Below are 22,743 nucleotides of genomic sequence, written 5' to 3'. Positions count from 1 at the left end.
GTACCCATGGTGCAGGGGAGTGTCTGCGCTCCACGCATTCTCGTCTTTGCCGGCACTGCTGCTTGGTGCCAAGTCGAACCCGGTGCCAGCGGTGCCCTCTGCACCGAGATGACGCTCGGTGCCAAGGTGGAGCAGGATGGCTCAGAGGCTGGGCGGAGCGCTCCTCCATAAGAGCAACGCTTTTAACCTGATCTCCGTCCTTCTCAGCCCACGGTTAAAAGCCCTGAATATCTTACACTTGTCTTTCCTGTTTGCTCTCCCCCCAGGCACTTAAGGTACCAATCGTGGGGGTGGCTAAACCCAGGCGTCCGGGGCATAGCCCGGCCACTCCAAGTCCCTGAGGGACTTCTTATCTAACTGCACTACATAACAACTACTTAAAGCTAACTAAAGTACTTTGAATAACAAAGGGGAATGGCCCTTGCAGAGAGCAAGGCTCGTTCCATGCAACTGTCATGGGCGGAAAGAAGGAACTGAGGGGCCGTGGGGTCGGCAGTGCCTCATTCGGCATTTGTGCGGCACTCCAGGGGGCACTAGAGCTGACCCTACGGGGTCTGCTCAGGGGAAAAGAGTTCCGGGAACCGTGCACGGTGGCGTGCACTCACCTATATTGGAATGGATATGAGCAAGCACTCAAAGTAGAAAAAAAGTTTTCACACTAAGGAGGAGAAGTCTGGAGGATTTTTTGCTTTTGGTTTCAGGTTTTTAGCAGGATTCTCTCTTGGACTAATTCTGAAATTAGAAATTCTGTTGCCCTGAGACAGGAATAAGCTGTCATGAGGAATTGTTCGCTCAATTTCACCCCTTATTTGGAATTCAATTGTAGTCTGGCTCTGCTCTGCTTTGCTGAGTGAAGCACCAGAGCTAGTACTGCTGCTATAGGCCGAGTCAGACAATGGGAAAGATGCTGTATGTACCTGCACCTCTCAGTGTGACCCTTCCCACAATCCTCTTACTAAGGGCTTTCTGCAATTTGACTCTCCTCTACATCATGCATCAAGCTATGCTTTGTAGAGATTTATGTCTATACAGAATGACCGGGATATACCTTACTCTGCTTGGTAGAAGAGCATGCCAAGCCAGTATAACTGCCTTTCAAAGAGCACACGAATTAGGACTACAAAGCCTCTTTTGCTTACTTCATTGCTTCATACATTATTTTAAAAATTTAAAATACTTAAATGGCTTAATTTTGTTTAAATGTAAACAGTGACCATTCATGCACTCCCTTTAAAGGTCATCGAAAAATGTGTTATGCCAACTGCATGCAAAATCACGAATATCAAAGTTGATGGTTAATTCAGTGATAAAGGCGAAAAACTCTCCTAGTGATCAGCAGTGTTTTGATAAATTGGTTGTTTGGATGACTAAGGAAAGAAGCAGAAAGCCTGTCAAACAATCAGCGGGGCCACTGAATGATCTAGGTACTAAAGAAGCACTCAAGGAAGACCAAGCCATTGTGGAGAAGCTAAATGAATTCTTTTGCATCAGTTTTCATAGCAGATGATGTGAGGGAGATTCCTGCATCTGAGCCATTCTTTTTAGATGACAAATTTAAGGTGTAAATAGAGGTGGTTTGGGAACAAATTGATAAATTAAACAATAAGAAGTCACCAAGACCAGATGGTAACACCCAAGAGTTCTGAAGGAACTCAAATATGAAACTGTAGAACTGCTAAGGGCTTGTCTACGCTTACCTTGGAGATTCAGTGGCAGTCGACCAGAGTTATGCAAACTATGCAAAAAACTTGCGTAACTCCCACTGACTTCTGTGCTTCTGTTCTGCACTCAGTCTTCAATGCACTGTGCCGATGGGAACTGCGTTCCTGTCAACTCACCACTACGCCATTTGAGGGGGTGGTCTTAATACGTCAATTTCTGGATCGACTGAGTGGGTCTTCACTGACCGCTCAGTTGATCCAGATAAGTCGATATGACAGCGGTGAATTTGCCGCGGTCAGTGTAGACATAGTCTAACTGTGATATGTAAGCTATTGCTTAAATCAGCCTTTGTACTAGATGACTGGCGTACAGCTAATGTAATGCTGATTTTTAAAAAAGGCTCCAGAGGTGATCCTGGCAATTACAGGCCAGTAAGCCTAACTTCAGGCAAACTGATTGAAACTATAGTAAAGAACAATCAGACATCTAGATGAACACAATTTGTTGGGGAAGAGTCAACATGGCTTTTGTAAAAGAATCATGACTCACCAATTTATTAAAATTCTATGAGGGTGTCAACATACATGTGGACAAGGGTGATCCAATAGATATACCACACTTGGACTTTCAGACAGCCTTTGACCCCATGCTCTGGATGTCTCTAAGCCTCTGACTGCCAGATGCTGGAACTGGACAACAGGGGATGGATCACTCTGTAATTGCTCCATTCTGTTTATTCCCTCTGAAGCATCTGGCCACTGTCAGAGACAGGAAACTGGGCCAGATGCACCATTGGTCTGACTCAATATGACTGTACATAAGTTCTTATGGCCTCTCACTAAAGACTAGTAAGTAAAGTAAGCAGTCATAGGATAAAAGGGAAGGTCCTCATGGATCAGAAACTGATTAAAAGACATGAAACAAAAGGTGGGAATAAATCGTCAGTTTTCACAGTGGAGAGGGGTGAATAGCGGGGTCCCCCTGTACTGGAACCAGTGCTGTTCAACATATTCATAAATGATCTGGAAAAAGGGGTAAACAGGGAGGTGCCAAAGTATGCAGATGATACAAAATTACTGAAGATAACGAAGTCCAAAGCTGACTGTGAAGAGTTACAAAGCGATCTCACAAAACTGGGTGACTGGGCAACAAACTGGCAGATGAAATTCAATGTTGATAAATGCAAAGTAATGAACAATGGAAAACATTATCCCCACTATATACACAAAATGACGGGGTCTACATTATCTGTTACCATTCAAAAGAGAGATTTTGGAGTCATTGTGGATAGTTCTCTGAAAATATTCTTTCAGTATAAAGCAGCAGTCAAAAAAAGCAAACAGAATGTAAGGAACCAATAGGAAAGGGATAGATAAGATGACAGAAAATATCATAATGCCTCTATATAAATTCATAGTACATCCATACCTTGAATGCTGCTTGCAGTTCTGGTCACCCCATCCCCCACAAGGTAAGTTAGAACAGGAAAAAGTACACATAGGGGCAACAAAAATAATTAGGGGTATGATGGAACAGCTTCCATATGAGCCGAGATTAAAAAGATTGAGGCCTGGGATCTTAGAAAAGAGACTAAAAAGGGGGGATATGACTGAGGTCTATAAAATCAGGAATGGTGAGGAGACAGTGAATAAGGAAGTGTTATTTACCCCTTCACGTAACACAAAAACCAGGGATCACAGAATTAAGTCAGTAGGTTTAAAACACACATAAGGAAGCACTTCTTCCCACAGTGCACAGACAACCTGTGGAACTCATTGCCAGAGGATGTTACGAAGGCCAAAAGTACAACTGGGTTCAAAAAAGAATTAGGTAAGTTCATGGAGAATAGATTCATCCAGAGCTTTAGCCAAGATGGTCATGGACACAACTCCATGCTCTGGATGCCCCTAAACCTCCAACTGCCAGAAGTTGGGACTGGACAACGGGGGAAGGATCACTAAAAAAATTACCCTGTTCTGTTCCTTCTCTCTGAAGCATCTGGCACTGGTAACCATTGGAAGACAGGATACTGGGCTTGATGGATTATTGGTCTGACTCAGTATGGCCATTCTTATGTTTTCTCAGAAATAAAGTGTCTGCCCTCACCCACTGTTTCCTGCTTCTGGTTGAAAGGAGCATGGGACATTTCGAAAAGGAAGCTGCTCTCTCACTTTTTGCAGCACAGTGCAAGGGAGGATTCTGCAAATGAAAATGCTCCTCTTCTGACCCTGCTTCCAACCACTGACTGGATAAGAGAGGGAGGGGGAAGTGACAGTATCAAGTGACTGAGTGTCATTTTCCACAGCGGATGAGCAAGAGTAGGGAGTATGAAATGATGCACATCTAAGCAAGGCTAGAAGTCAGAATACCACTCCAACACTTATCTGATGGTTTCACCAATTTCTACAGACAGAGTAGAAAGTCTGCAACTACATTATAAAACAAACTACAGCAGAAGCTGGAAAGAAATTTCTTCTTCACACTTCAATTAGTATACTACTACATGGAAAGGTGCATTATGGAGGTTTGGAAGGATTACATCTTCATTTGAAGCACATGATATTTGTCACGGTCAGAAACAGGATATTTGACTAGTAGGACCATTGTTGTGCTTTGCTATGGTTGTTCATATAGCTTTATATCACAGAGTTACCTGTATAGTGATTACTATGCACTCACAGACAGAACGTTGTGTCAGAAAGATTTTGTTAGCACTCAATGACTCATCTGGCAAATCATTCATACCTACAATACACCATCATGTATTCTGCCTAAGCTACATATTTTAGAGAAAAAATGGTTTTAAGAAATCTTCTGTAGCTTTATTTTGAAAATTTTTATCTCTTTTTTGTATCATTTCAGCTGTACAGATAAATCCCTCAGTTACCATAGATCCCACTATGTAGGGTTCTGATGGAGCTATAAAAGTCTAAAAACAACCTAAAACAGCTTTCACAAATCTCCTGATTGTAGCCCAGTAGGGCTGCAAGATATTGGACTCAATAACCTTGCACTGGGACAGGACTGAATACTCGCTGTGAGCTTTTGTGTAATATAGAAAGGAATAAGGAAATATTTCACTAGCAAGCACTTTAAAATAAATAAAAAGGTGGCAGTTTAAAGGTGCTCAGAGGTTTGAGATCTCTTGTGGAAAATGTTCATAGGTAGATATGTATGAACATATGCATGCATTCACACACACTAACATATTTCATTGGAAGAGAATGTATGGTCTTTTGTTTTGCTATTCTCTGACCTGAATTAGGCGAGATATGTAAACTGCTCATGTCTTTGGACATCCCATTGGTTTTGGGACTGGAGATGGGTGCACAAGCCGACGTCGCTCGAGGTGGCCTCTTTCCTGGCACTTTCACAGTAGTTCTCAAAAGATCAATTTCTTTTCCATGAACGTTCTGCATGTAGTCCTGCAGAGAAACAAAGAAACAATCAAAAAGGTACAAGAAACCTAAAATTAGAATACTATATTAAGAACTGGAGACTAAAAGTGGGAAAAGATTTTCATAATTCTTGTTTATCAAACACAGAAATGCACCAAAAAACAGATACTAATGCAGAAAAAGGGCGGTCAGCTGCTTTCACAGAACCAACCACTTGTTTAACACTAGTCTGCAGCACTGCACATTACACTCATCTTCCTTAAGCCCATACCAAGTCCTCAGAAAAGGAGATATTTGCATCTGTTCTCCAAAGCAATCCCATTCTAAAGAATTCTCTAAAAGTATGTGGGATGAGCAGTGTAAAAGTACTGTCATGTCATGAGACTTAGCCAGACTAATAGCTACTATATCTGGAGCTACAGATATTTTAAGAATAGGGCCAAAAATTAGGTGGTTTATATGCTAGTGGTACAAACAGCGTGTACAAAAACCAGAGTTCCATATTTTTGAGTTCCTTAGGCAAATATGCAAATAAAATGGATTGAAACTATTCTAAATTTTGTTCTCCTTTTTGGAAACACACACAGTCTCCTAATTGCCAGGCTAATATTTGAGCTTTTGTGATAACGACAATGTTCTCTTCACCCTCGTTTGCCATTAAGTAATTGACTTTATTCTATAGAGTTGGGATGAGGAAGGCTGGATTAAAGGCAGAGGGATTAAAGTAGTTTGGCACATAGACCTGTTATGGCACTGCAACTCTTACATGGCGACAATTTGGTAGATGCTGATTATTATGTATTTTCCATAAACCCCACTTCACCTTTGACGCAGCAACACAAATGTTACAATATGAAATATACATTCTGTTTAAACATGCTGAACTCTGTCACTGAGCTAATCCTTATTTTCTGACGGAACTATCCCATTTGATAAAGAAATTTCATCAGCCTTCTTCAGGCTGTTTTTGAATGCTGTGAATATTCACATGGTATAAAGTGGGAGGGGAAGGCAGGGGATCTGAACAGTTCATTGAAGGTAGCAAGCAGAGTGCAGAGAGACACAAAAAATTTAAAAACTCACTTCCCCAGTTTCTGGACACAAGACAGAAAGAATAGCTCTCTTTATAAAACAACCACTTGGTATAAACTTTCTTGTTCAATGTCAATTTTTCACAAATTAAAATACAATAAGAGGAACATAATTGGGCATTTATTGCTTATGAGCTCTAAAATGAGGCTAATCAGATAGCGACTAAACCTCAGCGTGCGTTCTTTTAATAGACACATTTTATTTAACATACAATAACTTTGTATTCCATTGAAATTTGCTAATGGATAAGTTTAAATTGTTCTCTCCAAATTCTGAAACCAGAGAAAGGACACACACCGCCTTTAACCCTCAGTCTGGGAAACTGTCAGGAGCAGATTAAGCTGCTTTAAAAAGAAAATGAATCAGGTTTGAAAATGATGTATAAACTACTGAAGAAAGAGTAAATGAATGTTGGAAAGCAGGGCATAAATATGTATTCTTTTACTATTAAACAAAGGTGTCCAAAACAAAATAGAAGCCCCACAAGCATTAACTGGCAGTTTACTTTATTGCTTTCTATGTATGTACTGAATGCAAATGACAAAGACCCTTTCATTCTGTGCTGGATGCATAACAATAATCCTCTGCATTTCCCAGTAGAAGGGGAGAGGAAAGCACTGAGCTTTCTTCTAGCAGGATATCAACTACCTCCCAGTCCTGCATCCACCCATTTTAGATCTATACTTGAGGAATTAAAGTTAAAACTACAAAATAATACAGCATCTTCAGAAGTGTGATGTGTGATTTGGTCAGATTAGAACAGATGAGGGTCTTGCTGTCATCTGGAATATGCTGTGTTAAAGAGAAGACAGCAAGTCTGATTTTGATATGCAAATGTTACAGATATAACTCCCTTAGATGTTAGTTGTAGAAAATGCTGATCAGAGAAAAAAGGGGAAAAAACCCTTTAACAAGGCATGAGGGTAATTCAAAGCCAAGTACTTTTAAACAGCACTTAACAAGTCCCTAGAGCCCACTCAACAGCGGGCCACCCCAGAAGTGCCATCTTCTGCCCCTCAACAGCTTGAAAAAGTAGTAATTGCAAATCCATTTGCATTTTTCTTCTCAAGTTGTCCATGTTCATCATTCAGCAATGTGAAAAAAACAAGCACCAGAGCAAAGGGAACCCTCCCCAAATGCGTCGGTAACAAGATAACGGAGTGCCTGAATCCCCCGCACTCCCGCTCTTGCACCTTTGCCATCACTTGTTTTTCACATTTCACTCCTAATTATGTTGCATCTATTGCCATACACTTAATTAGCTGCATTAATGTGATTTCTTTTCACATAGTCAAGCAATTAAGAGCTATGATTGAGTTTCATTCAATTAGCCTCAACAAACATGCTAATTGATGTCCCAGATGCAAATGAGGTGCAATGAGAGAAACCTGCTAGCAATCGAGAGTTGTGTCAGAGAGACTCTCAGCTCGCTGACAGAAACACAGCTTAACATGGCTACCACCTTCTGTGGAGCTGCCTTTTGAGGGAAGGAGATAAGCCATTAGTGCCTCAGTGTACCGAACAGATCGCTACAGGAATAATGTGCAGCACTGAATCAAATTAATGTCGTGTCCAATTCTCACAGCAATGGCTGGTAGCAGCACTGTACATGGGAAAATGCATGGTATTTTACTAGGGGTTGGTAGGTGTAACAGATTTTGTAACCACCACATACACAACTCCTTTATCTAAAAAAAAAAAAAGTCTTCATCTAATCTCTGAGCTTGTGAAATACTACATAGATAATGGCCTAGAGTTATCAGTAACTGGCGACTTCATCTTAGTCAGCTGTGGGGCATGCTGGTACTTGAAGTTAAGCCTAGAACTCATCAATCAATCAATAATCCCTAAAAATACACTCACTATATTGATTCTCATTGCTCTTCATCCTGCGGTTACACCTTTAGCTGTTTGCTCAAATATAATGCCATTGAGTGTTAATTTCACTACTCAAGGCAAGTGACTATTATCTATATGACTAAATTAACCACTAAAGTACCAGTGATTGCCATAAAAACGACAAATACTTGTGGAAGTTGCAAAATGTTATTATTTGATAACACCTCAAAATGAATTGCCTTCTGTGAAAAGACATTATATGCAGTAATACAGCTTTCTTTTCAGAAAAACTCTAAATGGAAACAGAATTAAGTTAAACAATGAAATGGATGGAAGCTGTTTAGGCAAGCACACTGACTGACCAAAGAGATAGGTATGACTTTGCTTTCTAAATAGGCCTTATCCTAAGAATATTTAATACTGCTATTTAAGGACATCTCTTACTGACTGGAACAAATAATGGCAATGAAAGTGTTACCCCACTGTCGATATACATTCATGTGGGCTTCTCTCTCTCAATGGTGAAAGGCCATTTTTTCATATTTTAAGTAAAAATGTGTACACACAAACAAAATACAGTGAACTCAAGTGTACAGGTATCATACCTTAATTCCCAAAACAATTAGAATCCTTTAAAAAACAATCTAATAAAAACCGCTACGAAGAATTCTTCAACAAAACCACTATTCATGTCCTAGAAGCACACAATCTTGTTTATCGGAAAAATCAAACTTTAATTTTCAAAACTTAAGAAAGGAACCACAAAAATGTCCTTTCCCATCACACAACATTGAGCATACTAGTTTAATTTCTTCTCTACACTTCTTTCTGCACATGAGAATATGCCTTTGTGATTTTCAATACCACTTCAAATAAGAAAAAATCAGAACATAGCTCCACTAGATTTGGAGGAGTTACAATACTTGCAAGACACAGGGTACGTCTTCATATACCGCTGTCAGATCCATCTATCTGGATCGATTGAGTGGTCAGTGAAGACCCGCTCAATCGATCTGCAAGTCAACACGTTAAAACCACCCCCTCAAGTGGCGTAGTCCAGTTAAGATGCCACATAGAAGAGGAGTTACAAAGTCGACGGGAGTTACACAAGCTACTCTGCACAGACACACACAGACTTTATTTTAAAGACAGAACTATAGGATCATGCTCATTCATGCTGTATGTTGTCTCCATTCCACATGTTGCCTATCTGTGTTATACACTCCTTGTGGCAGAAACTGTATTTTTAACATGACTTAAGTTCGTAGCACAGTACGCTGTGGATGAAATACAAATAACTACCCCCAGAGTATCAGCTGCATTTCACTTTTTCTATTTTCAAAACTTAATTTATTAGGCAATGACATTCTCCATGCATTTGCGGCTACATCATATTTAAATAGTTACCACTGCCACTGGTCAATATCCACAAGCACAAAATCACCTTTGTTTCTACAACCTGGCTAAATTCTAAGCACAGCTAGTGAAATGTTACAAAGTATTCACACAAACAAAATACGCAAACTGAATTATCAGATACCAAATATAATAAACTTACTTCAGGTTTAAAATTCACTACATTTGAGGGCTTGAATCTCTAGTATCTTGCTCCTTATGGTTATTAACACTTTTGCAAAGTAGGTGTAAAATTCTACCATGGCGATTACTTTGCACAGCTGTAAATAACTATACAAAGAGCAAGGAATCAGAGACTCCGAGCTTGAGTATTGCAAAGCAAGTGAGACCTTTAAAAGGGAATGAAATTATGAAGTAGATAGCTACAGATCCTGGGAGCCTAATCAGGAGAGTTCTGCACTGCTTTATGTGATATACAAAACTGAGTTAGACTCAGGGATAGTCTACACTTAAAATTTACAGCGGCACAACTGTATCAGTAGTTGTGCCACTGTAAGAGTGCTTGTGTAGCTGCGTTATGTCGACGGGAGAGAGCTCTCCCGCCGACATAATAAAACCACCTACATGAGTGGTGGTAGCTATGTTGACGTAGTACTGTCTACACCAGCCCTTACACCGGCAAAACTTATGTCACTCAGGGACTCCCGAGCGACAAAAGTTTTGTGGGTATAAGTACTGGTGTGGACAGCATCTCAGACTCTTGCTGCCAAAGGAGACCAGGGCTGTGAGACAGTGTACCTGTACTCTTCTGCTAGACAATTCTGAAGTTACAGTGAAAGGTCCAATATTCCAGTCTGATCCCTCTTGCATATAAACCATATCAGCTCTTTCCCTGGGAGGCCTGAGAGTGGGGGATTTTTAGGACTCCCTCTGGTTGTGCTTGGCTGGTCTATAGCTGGAGCAACCTTCCTCCACAATCCCTCCCCTCATACGACAGAATACACATACTGTTTATCATGATAGCTCTTTGGTCGAGGACACTCTTCCTCCAGGCTGAACACCAAAACACTCATCTCTAAGTTGCTGTGTGTCACAAAATTCATGTGCCTAAACCTAATTTCAGCCCACACTCCTCAGAAAGCTCTGGGAGAAATTGGTCCTTCAGATTTTCATTCTCTCTCTTGCATTCCCTTCCTGCACTATAGCTAAGATTAAGATGGCACATTTTAGAGAACAATTCTGATTTAGTGAGCCATGAGTGGTAACCTGCGAAGCTATTGTTCATTGTCAGCAACAACTCTTTTGTCAGGAGCGGGTGCGAGACGTGGACTGGTAAATGCTGAAGCCTTACTTTTGTGTGTATATGGCAGTCAGACATTTTTATTGCAAAATGCCGTCTGGAAAAGATGCAAAACAAAATTGCTAAACTGCGAAGGAAAAAATAAGGGGGGAAAACAAAAGGCCCCCTTCTCTTTGCTTATTGAGTTCAAAGGCATAACATGCAGCACCCTGCAGCAAATGGGAAGCTACACTAATTTTAAAGCCATAAAACGCTATAAAGTGCCCTGCGGGGCAGGACTACACTGAAGCTAGTTGCACCTAAATAAGACATGGTTCATTTACTTCGCAGCTTAGCCTAATGTAATCATCAGCGGATTTCTAGCCTAGAGTTGTAACAGGCAAATAGCCGATACTGCGGAGGCGACACTCCCAGCCATATAGGGGGCCTCAGCTAGATTGCTGTTGATTAGAAAATTTTTCAGTTTTGACAAGCACTTAATGAACATAAATCGCACCTTGATTGGTTTCCATTTGGGGCCACAGGCACACCTGAGAAAAAACAACAATCTCCAACTCCACTTCCCCCATTCCTTGCAGAGACCTCAGCAACAAACCTACAATCATCTTATGAGCCACACAAGAAAATATTTATCACAAGTTTCTGTGCAAGTAGCAGTGAAAGAATCTTCTTCCTAAATGCCAGCTCACACAAAGATATGGACATTATGTCCTTTAACATCTTAGTACAGTGTGATTTCTTAAAAGGTACTACAAAGTTACCTCCCGAGAAAATAACATTAGGGAACAATTAATCATTTTAAAATACAAATGTCAGTCTGTTCTAGAAATACTCTGATCAACCTAAAGGTCCTTCTGGGTCTTGGCAAAAAGAAGGTCATCTTGTTCCTTTACTATTAATGTTGGGAATTGAGACCAGCAAGTTAAAGGAATAAAACAAAAACATTCGTTGTGTTTATACTACAGTAGTAATCAGATCAATCGGTGCTCTGAGACAGGAAGAGTCTTTCAATGTATAGCACCAGATCTCAAACATACAGAATATTGAATGTATTTAATTTTTCAGAGTTTGCACGTTTTCATGGAAATCTGAGGTTATTCTGTCTCTGCCCCTCCCTTCCCCTAGCTCTCACTAGATTACATAGCAAGAACAGATCTAACATTTAGAAACCACTAGATCACAATTTGTCTATCACAGATAATGTATGCAACATTTATATCTATAATAGTTAGTTCTACTAGAAATGGATCTTGAGTTTCATAAAGCATCTCTTCATAAATCAATTCTTTGGCTTTTGCAATTTCAATTTGCAACTTGTTCAAGTAACTGAACACTTTCCGACCTATCTTTTTTGACAATGAGCTTCACTCTTTGCTGATATCTATTACATATTGCACATTTGCACTGTTCTGCAAGTAATCGTTCCACGTGCACTGCAGTACCCTACACTAATTACATGTGATAAATCTTGTGTCATATGCTCTGAAACAAATGGATTCCAAGCTAAATATGCTTTATATATTCACAGGTCACTTAATGCACAAACAAGGAGAATCTCTACCCAGTCATAGGCCTAGTTACATGGAAACAGCAGGAATAATCAGTCTTCATTACCCTAAGCACAGACTGCTTAAGTGGGAGTCTTTTATGGTACAGCTTACTGACCATTATACAGGACACTAAGAACTCCACATTTCATTATGCACATGGCTTGCCATGAGTTTTCACTTGGCATAGCAGGTGCAGTCGTGATTTCATTTAGGGCTACGCTCAGTTTGAAGGGACACTATTAAGGTTGTTAGGATTTAAAATTTACTTACCTTGACAGTTTTCCCACATTGCAAGTCTTACCTTAAGGATTGCTTTGGTTAAGGATACCTTAGTTTAAAAAAAAAAAACAAAAAACCTAATCCTCACTGCAGAACACTATTTCAAGAAAACAAAGGAGCACATCCCCCCGTAAACAACAAACTACATGAGTGATCTCCTGCCACAGTCCCCTCTAACGCTCTACCAATCCTTTTGTTTTCTATATAAGTGCACATGCTCACACACACAATATATATATATATTAGTTGAAAACACAGAGAGGTGATGGGTTATATCCCATATTATCATGATATAAGGTGGTAAAGTAGCACAGCCTCCATCATTTTTTTGTGTGGAGAGGTTACCATGTAGTTTCTACAAAATAACAGTAGTAATGTATCAAAGTATGACAGAAGTAAGAGCCCAGGGGAATTGTAACTAATGACAGAAGTTATTAAACTGATCCACAATTATTTTTGTATGGAAGATATATAGTATCAACACCTAATGTGCAGCAATGATTAGACAAAATGTTGTGTTCTCTCATGTCTGTTTTCCATCTAGTCCAATGTTTTATACATATTAACAGAAAAAAATAAACTATAACACAAATTTGAGCATTGATAATTTTGTCAAACATACATTTCCCCTCCCCTAAAATTACCCTGTCCACTTCCCTTTCCCAGGGTTTTCCCTGAATGCAAGTTTTCAAACAGTACATTTGCATCCTAAGTGGTACATAGCAATATGAAGTCATAAACACAGCTATCTATGGATCAATCCCCAGAGCTATTCAACATGACCTGATTTTATGTTTACTTGTGCCCTTCCCAGAAAGGTATTCAAGAAGAGATTCCAGACTTTGCCAATATCTAGAGTTGCGTTTTCATTTGAAACAAACTCTTTTTCATTGACTACCATCACCAGGAGAGTGTGGGTGACTTTGTTAACTCAACATAATGATACTTACTGTGGGGCTGAGAAACAGTTCAAGGGAAAACACTTTTCTGAGCAAGAAAATAGCCAGACACAGATGTTTGCACAAAGCTATTCATATATCCAGTTGTCCAATATAGCATTTAAATACTACGACCGGCAAACTGCAAGAACCCAGTAATGCCAGGTCCCATACTTACAAAAATCATCAGTCGGGTCACCAAAATTATAAGATTGGCCTAAAAATAATAATACATTTTGGATTCTTTTTGCCCATTGAGTTTTTAAATTCCCCCTTTCCAAGCTTTTCTGCAGCACCATATTTTGTTTTGTTTTTAACATGAGAATCCCAGCTTTATTTCATCTCACAACTTGAGGAGGTAAGGCTTTAAGAACAACACTAAATATAATCAGACATGTGAGAAAATTGCTGGAGTTGGCAACGCTTATGTGTGTCACATTTCAATGGTTTTTGCATGGATCAACACTTCAATTCTGACAGGTTGTAGGGGATCAGTCAGTGCCTGTAGAATTTCACAGGCCAAAGTATTGTTGTGGTAGTTTTATACTCCAAAAAAAAGTATTTATATACCACATGGAAGTTTTATACCCCGCTATCGCAACACCGTTACTTTATTGGATGACGGAAAAATCATTCCTAAGCTCTTTCTATCATTATGCCAACATGAACTACATTTCTACGAATGATGAAATGAGCTCATTTCCTCTCAGTTAGTGCTGTTCATAAGAAAATGGATTTCCAGAGTTGTGGATACCACCCAGTGATTCCAAGCCTGAGATTATTCAGATGAGTCTTGTCTGGACACAGATTAAGTTTCTTTTTTCAGTCAGTGCTGTAGCGCCACCAAAATGCCAACAATCTTTGTGAAGGTCATTTGAACAGTCTATATCTCGAATGGGAGCAAGATATAATAGAAGCATTGCTCTTATGCCTCTGATCTCCGAACTTTATAATAAAAACACCCAGCTCTTTTCATCTATAACTCTCAAAGCGCTTTACAAAGGAAGTCAGTATCAGTATCCCCATTTTCCAGATGGGGAAATGGAAACACAAAGAGATGAGGTGACTTGCCCTAGGTCATCCAGCAGGCCAATGGCTGAGCCAAGAACAGAACAGAACAGAACCCAGGTCTTCACAATTACAGTCCACACTGCCTCCATATAGTGCTATTCTCTGTATACAGTTAAACCATTCTCTTGGGTACGTACCCAAGAAATACCGGTGCTAGATGGCCAGCTGGGATTTATAAGGCCAGTCAGCAGGATTTTCCTTTAATTCTTGGTTATTTTGGAAGGCAATGAAATAACAAGAGTAAAGCCATGGGAACTTTTTCTCAGAAGAAAGTTATTAAATGGTTTCAGTTTCCCACAGGCATCATGAGGAAGAGGAGACCCTTCCTTTACAGAGATGTTGGAACTTGCCATCTTTCGCATGGTGGGAGATACCAGAATTGTTAAGACACTTTTGAACCCATCATGTCTATGGTAAATGGTGAGCCAGGCACCCTGGAACTAGATGATCTTCCCCCACTTTGTCCTTATTCTGAAACGAGATGAACCTTTGGAATGGAACCCCCTTGCAGCTTTGTTTCTACCCTAATAAGGTTTAGGCTTTGGTTTTCAGTTTGGGAATCTCAGCGTTTGTCTACATGGGAACACTAAAGAAAGTTAATCTGAATTAACTAAAGGTGTGAATTTAAAGTAGATTCAGTAACCTAAACTAAATTAAGACCATTTTAATTCTGAATGAGTGTCCACATAGGGGTTTAATACAGTTTAACTAATCCACTTTAAATTCATACCTTTTATTAATTCAGATTAACTTTACTGACTGTCCCCATGGAGACAAGCCCTAAGAATAGCTTTCAGTGCCAAGTCGGAGTTTACTAGCAGAAAACTATGTAAGAACTGAAATCTTGGGAATACGAAGTTGGGAGCATCTCCTTAGCAGTCTTCAGAGTAGTGTTCAGAAATTCTCAAAATAAACTGTGTTCCTTGAAATACAAAGACAATTCTGAGCTTTGATGAGAGGCACTTTTCTAAGAAGCACATGCCCCATATAACCAGGATAATGATGATATGTGTTTATAAAACCCACCCTTTCCCACAACCTATCATGGTGCTGTGCAGGGATGTAAAAAACACAAGTATAGAAACAAACTGACTCAAATATAAAACAAATTAAAATCCCCTTGAGAAAAAGTTACTTTTTCATCTCTCATTTTTAAAAGGTGGGAAGTGAACGATTGAAGTGGATCCAGGGAAAGAACATTCTACACTGGGGACAACCACAGCTAAGACTCTGTCATCTGCTGACCTGTGGCATGCTGGCAAGAAACCCTAAAAGGTAGATGGGTGTCAGAACAGGTATTCATCAGGATGGCGCTCAGTTAAAGAGGCTTCAAACACAAGCTTGTCCCTCACCATTAAAATAGCACTACTCAGCAAGTATCCAAGAGAATATACACAAGGAGCCCTGATGCATGGCACTATGCCATTAAGAAGCAAGAGATGCCTAGATAAACTCTCATGGGTCCTTTGTAAAGGCAAGACAGACATGTAAGATGAATAGGTAGACACGGTGAACTGTGAAACCTGCAGGTCAAAAGTTCTCTCTCATTATCCCTTCCATTTTTCTATCAAGGTAGTCCCTTAGGCACACTAAGGGAAGGGCAGGTTTAAGGTTCTTGAAAAAACTGTCACCATCAAGTCATGAAAATGTAGGTTGCTTATGTATATATTTTCTCCTTCTTTAAGAAAAGGAAAATGAATTTAGTGATTATGAAAGATGTCAGGCTGACAGCATTAGCAACTGAAGTTACTTATTTAGCCAGCACACTATAGCTCAAGCTTCTCCATGCTGCCCTCCCATTGTGTCTCAACTTTTCTGGAGTTCATTTTTCACACCCTTGTGATATTTTGTTTCTCTGTCTAGACTGCCTACAAGAGTGCCAATTTTGATACCACTTTGTGTGATGTAGACTTTTCACTAGGAAATGGTCCAAGACCAGTGAATCATTTCTCATAGGCTGCTGAACATGTCTGATATTAAAGACTTGTGATCATGATTACCTTAGACCAGATACAAAGCAACATTTCGTACAGTGCCAAACACACTGTTAGTGTTTAAAGAATAGATTAAATATTTTAACGAGTTCTGGTGCAAAAGTTGCAGGGACAAGAGTCCTATATTTCAACTCAAACTACAGGGATTGAAATTAACTTTTCATTTATTTCTTCCCCATCCCCACCATTCCTGAAAGGGCTAACAAGTGCTACACATTAAGGAACCACAACTCCAGAGCTTAGAACAGATGTAGGGCCACAAGAAGATACTGTGCACTGTAAAAGGGATGAGTTACATGGATTCCTCCTTCTGGTAGGAACCCACCCATCTGGATCATTCTTTTTAGTTTCTGGCGAGTGAAATTCACTCCAGTTCCATATTTGCACACAGTTCTATGTATATAAGTGGGCGTTGAAAACCTGATTCTGTCTGAAGCTATTTGCATTTCCAACCCACCAAGGGGAGAGCAGCACTTGCTATGATGAAGTTTAGAGACAGGATTACCAAAGGCTATCACTGGATAGGGATGGGATTACCAAATGCTATCACTGGCCTTGCTTTCCATTTCCTGTGGGGACTATTGACTCCGTGTGGATCTCTGCTGTAGGATGTATAGCAGAAAGTATCTATAGCCTGGAGGATGCAAAAAAACCAAAACAAAACAAAAAAACCCCAAACAAAATTATTCATGGTGATTGGCTGTCACTTCGTTGACAGACAGAGTAAGAGTGCTTCATACTCTGCATTGATGATAACTAAACTAACAAAAATACAAATCTTCCATGGACACACTCTATACTTTCACAATGGCGTCTTCAAGACTAATGCCAATGCAACTCACATTTAAAAATCTTATAATATATGTTATCATTAATCCTATAGTAATGTTATAATGTGAATGGGCAGTAGCAGCTTTCCAAACAAACAGACTGGCATTTTAAATAATCTGCTAAACTCCTGTGAATGCACACCAAGCCACAGCAAGGAGTGTGTGTCAATCAATCTGCACCCTGTACTCTAACTGTACATTACTGTTGGCTTTGTGCACCTACACACTAGCTTGGTGGAAATCCCTAGGGCTTTAAAATTCTAAGCCAGCTGATCAAGTTGGACATCTCATCACATCCCTGCTGAGGAATCTCACTGCTCCATGTTGCAATGGCTGATTCCTTTCAATGTGGAGATTTACTTTAACACTTAAATAGCTGGGGAAAAGTAATGAGAAGTTACAAAACCTTTAGATGTCTGGGGAGGAAGGTGAGCAAGTGGTAATATACTGACATGTACCTTCAGCAAACAACAGCATTGCCCCCATTACCATTGTCCTTTTGTGGACAATGCTGATACAGTCTTGACTTGCAGCAAGGAGGCTCATCTCTTGCTTCAAGGTCAAAAGCTTGGAGGCTCTCTGGCCAGCTTCACACAATTTAATGGAAGAACCGGAGTAGCCAGGTGCAGTTGGGCTGCTCTGAAAGGATCAGAAGAACAGGGGACAAAGCCCTGCTGGAGTGGACAATGATTCTGGGATATGAATTTCATTGGGGCAGTGCCTTGCAGTTAACTAAATAATAGTTTTGAAGAGTCAAGGAAGTGACTTCAGAGATGACAGTAAAACATTCCCAAGAGGGTTGGAAGTAAGATTGGGAAGTGTTGTGCCCAGCCAGATCGAGCTCTAATGCTCAGTGCATTGCAGTCCCAAGAGAGCTCTTCCACTGAATGCAGTCAGGAAAGACCTGACTGGTGCAGCAGCCGTGGAAGCAGCCCAGCAGATGGCCCCAATGGTTTTAACCTGCTAAAACTAGGACCAGTGAGCAAACCCATGAACCCCAAAGTGTTTTCACTGAGATGCATCCCTTTACAGAAAAGATTTACACTTTATAATGCTTGAGAGCTCACGATTTAAATGTTCAGTTTAAAGACAGATGAGAGTGCTGGGTTTATATGAGAATACATTTGACGGACCTTTGATTATAGTGAGGAATGTGATCCTCTCTCACACACACACACCCACACCCACACCCCCACACCCACACCCACACCCACACCCACCCCTGAGGATCTCAGCGAATTCAGAAACATAGGGTCAGACAGTGTGTGGAAAAGCCTGAGCGTAGTTGCAGAAGCAGCTCTGGCTTCAAAACCTTCAAGGGATGCAGCATGGTCTCCCCTCCCTACCCAATCAGCTCTGACTGATGGAGCAGAACCATGACCCTGGCACATCCCCTTTTTCTCCACTCTTTTCAGATAGCTAGTGCTCACAGGAGAACTAGCACTGCGCAGCGACCAAGTTCCCCCAGATAATTGTGGATCTGGATTATTTTTGGGGGGGGAGAGCTGAAAGGAGGTGAGGCTTCTTGTGCTTTCATCTCTTCTTTAGCACCGATGCAAGGTCAAGTGCAATAATATGTCTTTAACATAAGGTATTTTAATAGTGCATGTGAAAACGCCACAGTAATTTAAAATCGAAAAAGGTGTTAAAATGCTTTTTATTTTTAAAATGCCAACATCACTGCTATCCAGGCAACAGATAAGCAACAGAAAACTTGGAAAATACATTCTTATTTACTGCATTCAGATCACCTTTCCCAAGTCAAAAGTATCATCTCTTAAAATCCTGATATTTACAATAACTCCTGCAAGTCCAGAAGAAGCACCAACACAAAATAAACTCTTACATCTACTGAACAACTAGTAAAGTGCACAAAGGAAGGTTATCTAAGTTGTGCGAGTAACTACACTATGGAATTTTAGCTCCATATTATGCCCACAGATTCATAACTTTGGGATTTTTTCCACCAGAGATGGAATGTTTTTGTCAAACTCTGTCCAGATGAACCTGCTAACAGTACATGATCTGACAACTGCTGCCTTCAAAGTATGTGGCATACTTACATGTAAACTGGGATGATACGTCAGTACACCATTGTCACACAACGTAACATATTTCTTCTTCCACTCTTTATTCAATGACTTGCCACTTCGCTTTAGCAGCACACCCTGAGAGGAAAAATGGCAGAGAAAGGAATTAAACATGATCTTTTGCAAATTCAGTCATTCAAAGGCAAGGACAGCACAGAGTTATAATGTATTTACTAGCATTTTAGTCCGGTTTCCCTAAAAGCGTCTCCGTATCTTCATTTTTTCCCTCTCTTCTCTTTCTGCCAAAATATATCGATCAGCAGCTACCAGCAGCCTCACCAGTAAGTAGCAGCTCTTTAACCCAGCTTTCAATAAAGCAGGTTAGCCCAAAAAAATATTATCTGTGTCAACATTTGCTCTGTCCAGTAGGCCTATCATGAGAAGCTTTTGTACTGAATTACACCTCCCTTGGAATTCATATTTTAATAGTGGCACTCAATCAGATTTATGCCCATAACAATAAACTCCAAGTTGAGCAAAGATCAAGCACATAGTACACTTGTGGGCACTATAAAATAAATGATAAATAATAAATTTCTGTCTGAATGGATTTTCCATGCAATTATGGATTCTAGTGGCTTCTGGATTCCTTTACGTCAGCCGCTATTTGTGGATTCCTCTGCTGTATCTGAGCTCAGCCGCAGTACAGACAGAGAAATGCAGCAGTTAGCATTTGATTGTTTCTGCTTGAACACTCATTGTACTAATTTGTGCTGTTTTCTCTCCCTTTCCCAAGTGGTGGCACTACACAGAAATTCTTCCAGTTACTTATCATGACAAAGGAAAGCACTACTAATGTAGATGACAGCAGCAGCAGGAGACACACTTACAAGGAAATAAAGCTAAAGCAGGTTTTGGGGGGAGACCTTGAGAGTGCAATCTTGAGTAATCCAGAGGGGAACATGGGACGAAAAAAAAAGATGGCTGCAGGGTAACATGGGAGTCATGGGAGAGAAGAGGCCAAGGTGTTTTTTTTTCAGGGAGTGGAAGGGAAAATAAGAGCATGCAGACCAGAAGTAATTTACCATCGCAGAGGGAAGAAATGAAGACAAAATAATTGAACAATGAATTAAGACGTAAAACTATTAAAAATGCACAAACAGAGGAGGAGACAGAAACCAAAATAAATAGGAAACTCAAGAGAAAAATGATCCGTAAGAAAATCCAGATGCAGACAAAACTAAACTGGAATTTATGAACAGCTAGAACATAGGAAAAATAAGGAAGGAAGAGCAAGAAAACAAAAACCAAGAGAAAAACTAATTTTTTTTTTTTTAAACATACTTGATCTTTTTTAATTACTATCAAGCTAACTCATGAAACATATGGTGTCATTTCATATTCATTTAGGAAGCAATCTCCCACTGTAGACATTTTCCACCACATCACATTACTCATTGACTGGTTAGGGTGTTGAAAGATAGGAAACCAACTTCACTAATAGAGTAATTTTATTAAATGTAAAAGTAATTTTTAATACACATAATATATTTCATTTTATCACCTTGGTCTCCCCTTCTAGTTATGCCCATGCTGAAATATAGTTTACATCTATATTGGTAATTCTAACGCTCAAAAGGAAAGGGACTGAAACGTTGAATTTATACTAAACTTGTAAGTGGAACTTGTAACTTCAATAACTAGCACTAATAACTAAAAGGTTATTTTAAAACATCGCAAGTTTAAAAAAAGAGAAACACTATGAAGGTAGCCACTTTATTAAGGCATTTGATCTAACCACCTCTCCTAGTTGAACTGTAGTGTTTTACAAGCCATAATTTATATTTTGAAAATTCATTATCACATTTAGATTGACTGGAATTTCGGTGGCATTTCAATCTAAGCTAAGCATTTTGAAAAGCATTAAGTGAACTGCCACAGTGTGCTAATCAAGGTAAACCAACCCATGCTTTAGGAATGGTTTTGTCTAGGAAATTCTGATCCAAAACACAATTACAAAGCATTTCTTAATGAATCCTGCACAGTGTAATTTGACTGAGGAATATTTCTAATTAAACTGCTCTTACTCAGGCAAATATCAAACTTCTATCTTCATATCAAAGTACCATCTTGGGTATCCACACATCTAGGCCTGGTCATTTTATACTGGGAAGTATCTGCAAATTCAACATATCCTGTGGCATCACCAGGTGCTCAACAGCATCGATCAGTTCAAACCAAAATCAGACTCTTATGTTCGTTAATTTAAAGCTCAACATAACCAGAAATTTGAACTAAAACATGCACTGGTTTCATCTTACCCCTATGAGTGTAACAAAAGAATGTTTGCAATAAATAAATGTAAATAATGAAGGAACAGCATTCGATAATAGTACATGGAAAATACAACAGGAAATAGAAAGGTAAAAGGTATAATATTTTCACTTATTGTGATACTGTACTTAATGCTATTTTTTAAATTGAAATAAATCTAAAGCAAGTGGTGATGCAGGCTTACTTCTTTTTATTTTTTCTTTAACAGCTTGCTTTATAAAATTATGTCATTCCAGACTGAGTCCCAACAATATAAGGGGACAAGGGTCAGTCCTGTGCCAATGCACAATTAGAACTGCTCCATTGCTTCAGAAAACCGTTTTCCTCCCTCAAACACTGACAGACATAATCCTCAACTAAATCCCCTGTGCCACAATCCAGATGGACTCATAATATTCCTTTAGCAACCATGGAGATGGTTCCACAGGGGAGCCGTAGGGTCAGAACTGCCCTTTACTGGACACACTCTTCAAATAAAGGCCACAAAAGTGACCTTTCAGAATTCACATACGCTATGGAAGACTCTGTACTCCAAAGTACACTCTCAATGACTGAAATTACGCACACATGTGTTGCAGTAACTTTCTGATAGTTTGGGAGTCAGACTTCTCTTTGTGCTGTTGGGTGCAACTTCCCAGTGCTCAAGAGCTCAAACTTGTAAAAATGGAACAGGGTTCTGATGTGGCTTCTTTGCATGGTTCTGCAAGTTTGAGGTCTATATGCCAATTACTGTCTTCTCACATAAGAGAAGTTGTTTTCTTCTATTAAAAATGAAAGTTTATATCTGCCTTTGACTTCTACGTTTGTCTGTAAGAGGTGATATGTCATTTCACCTTTCCAGTCTTTTATACTGCACCTAACTAAAACTGAATTCCCCTAAATGTAAGAATGCATTATCATCACTGTGCTATATGGATAAAAACATTTACTTTCCCAAAGCTATTCCGCAATTGGCGCTGATCTGTTTGTTCCTCGTACTCTGTAATGGGAATTAAGCATCACAATGGTAATTTTTCCCTTTCCATGTTAATAAGTTTTCAAGAGGTGGAAAAGCATTTTACACCTTTTTT

General features: G+C 39.7%; 1 protein-coding gene across 14 annotated transcripts in view; it reads right to left on the bottom strand.

The window, feature by feature from the left end:
- The window catches only part of AGAP1 (ArfGAP with GTPase domain, ankyrin repeat and PH domain 1), a 600,162-nt gene that overhangs the window by 178,084 nt on the left and 399,335 nt on the right, over positions 1-22,743 (bottom strand). For all 14 annotated transcript variants that reach the window (XM_067548649.1, XM_067548652.1, XM_067548650.1 and 11 more), the window contains 2 exons: positions 19,373-19,477; positions 4,919-5,087 (listed from right to left, as the gene is read on the bottom strand). In XM_067548649.1, the coding sequence (XP_067404750.1) occupies positions 4,919-5,087; positions 19,373-19,477 (274 nt within the window). The remainder of the gene's footprint in view (positions 1-4,918; positions 5,088-19,372; positions 19,478-22,743) is intronic.

The sequence above is a fragment of the Emydura macquarii genome, unplaced genomic scaffold, assembly GCF_026122565.2.
Source record: "Emydura macquarii macquarii isolate MOO-44397 ecotype Brisbane River unplaced genomic scaffold, CSIRO-AGI_Emac_v2 contig_1253, whole genome shotgun sequence".
NCBI classification, from domain to species: domain Eukaryota; kingdom Metazoa; phylum Chordata; order Testudines; family Chelidae; genus Emydura; species Emydura macquarii.
Note: the sequence above shows the minus strand (reverse complement) of the source record. Positions and strands in the feature narration are given on the sequence as shown.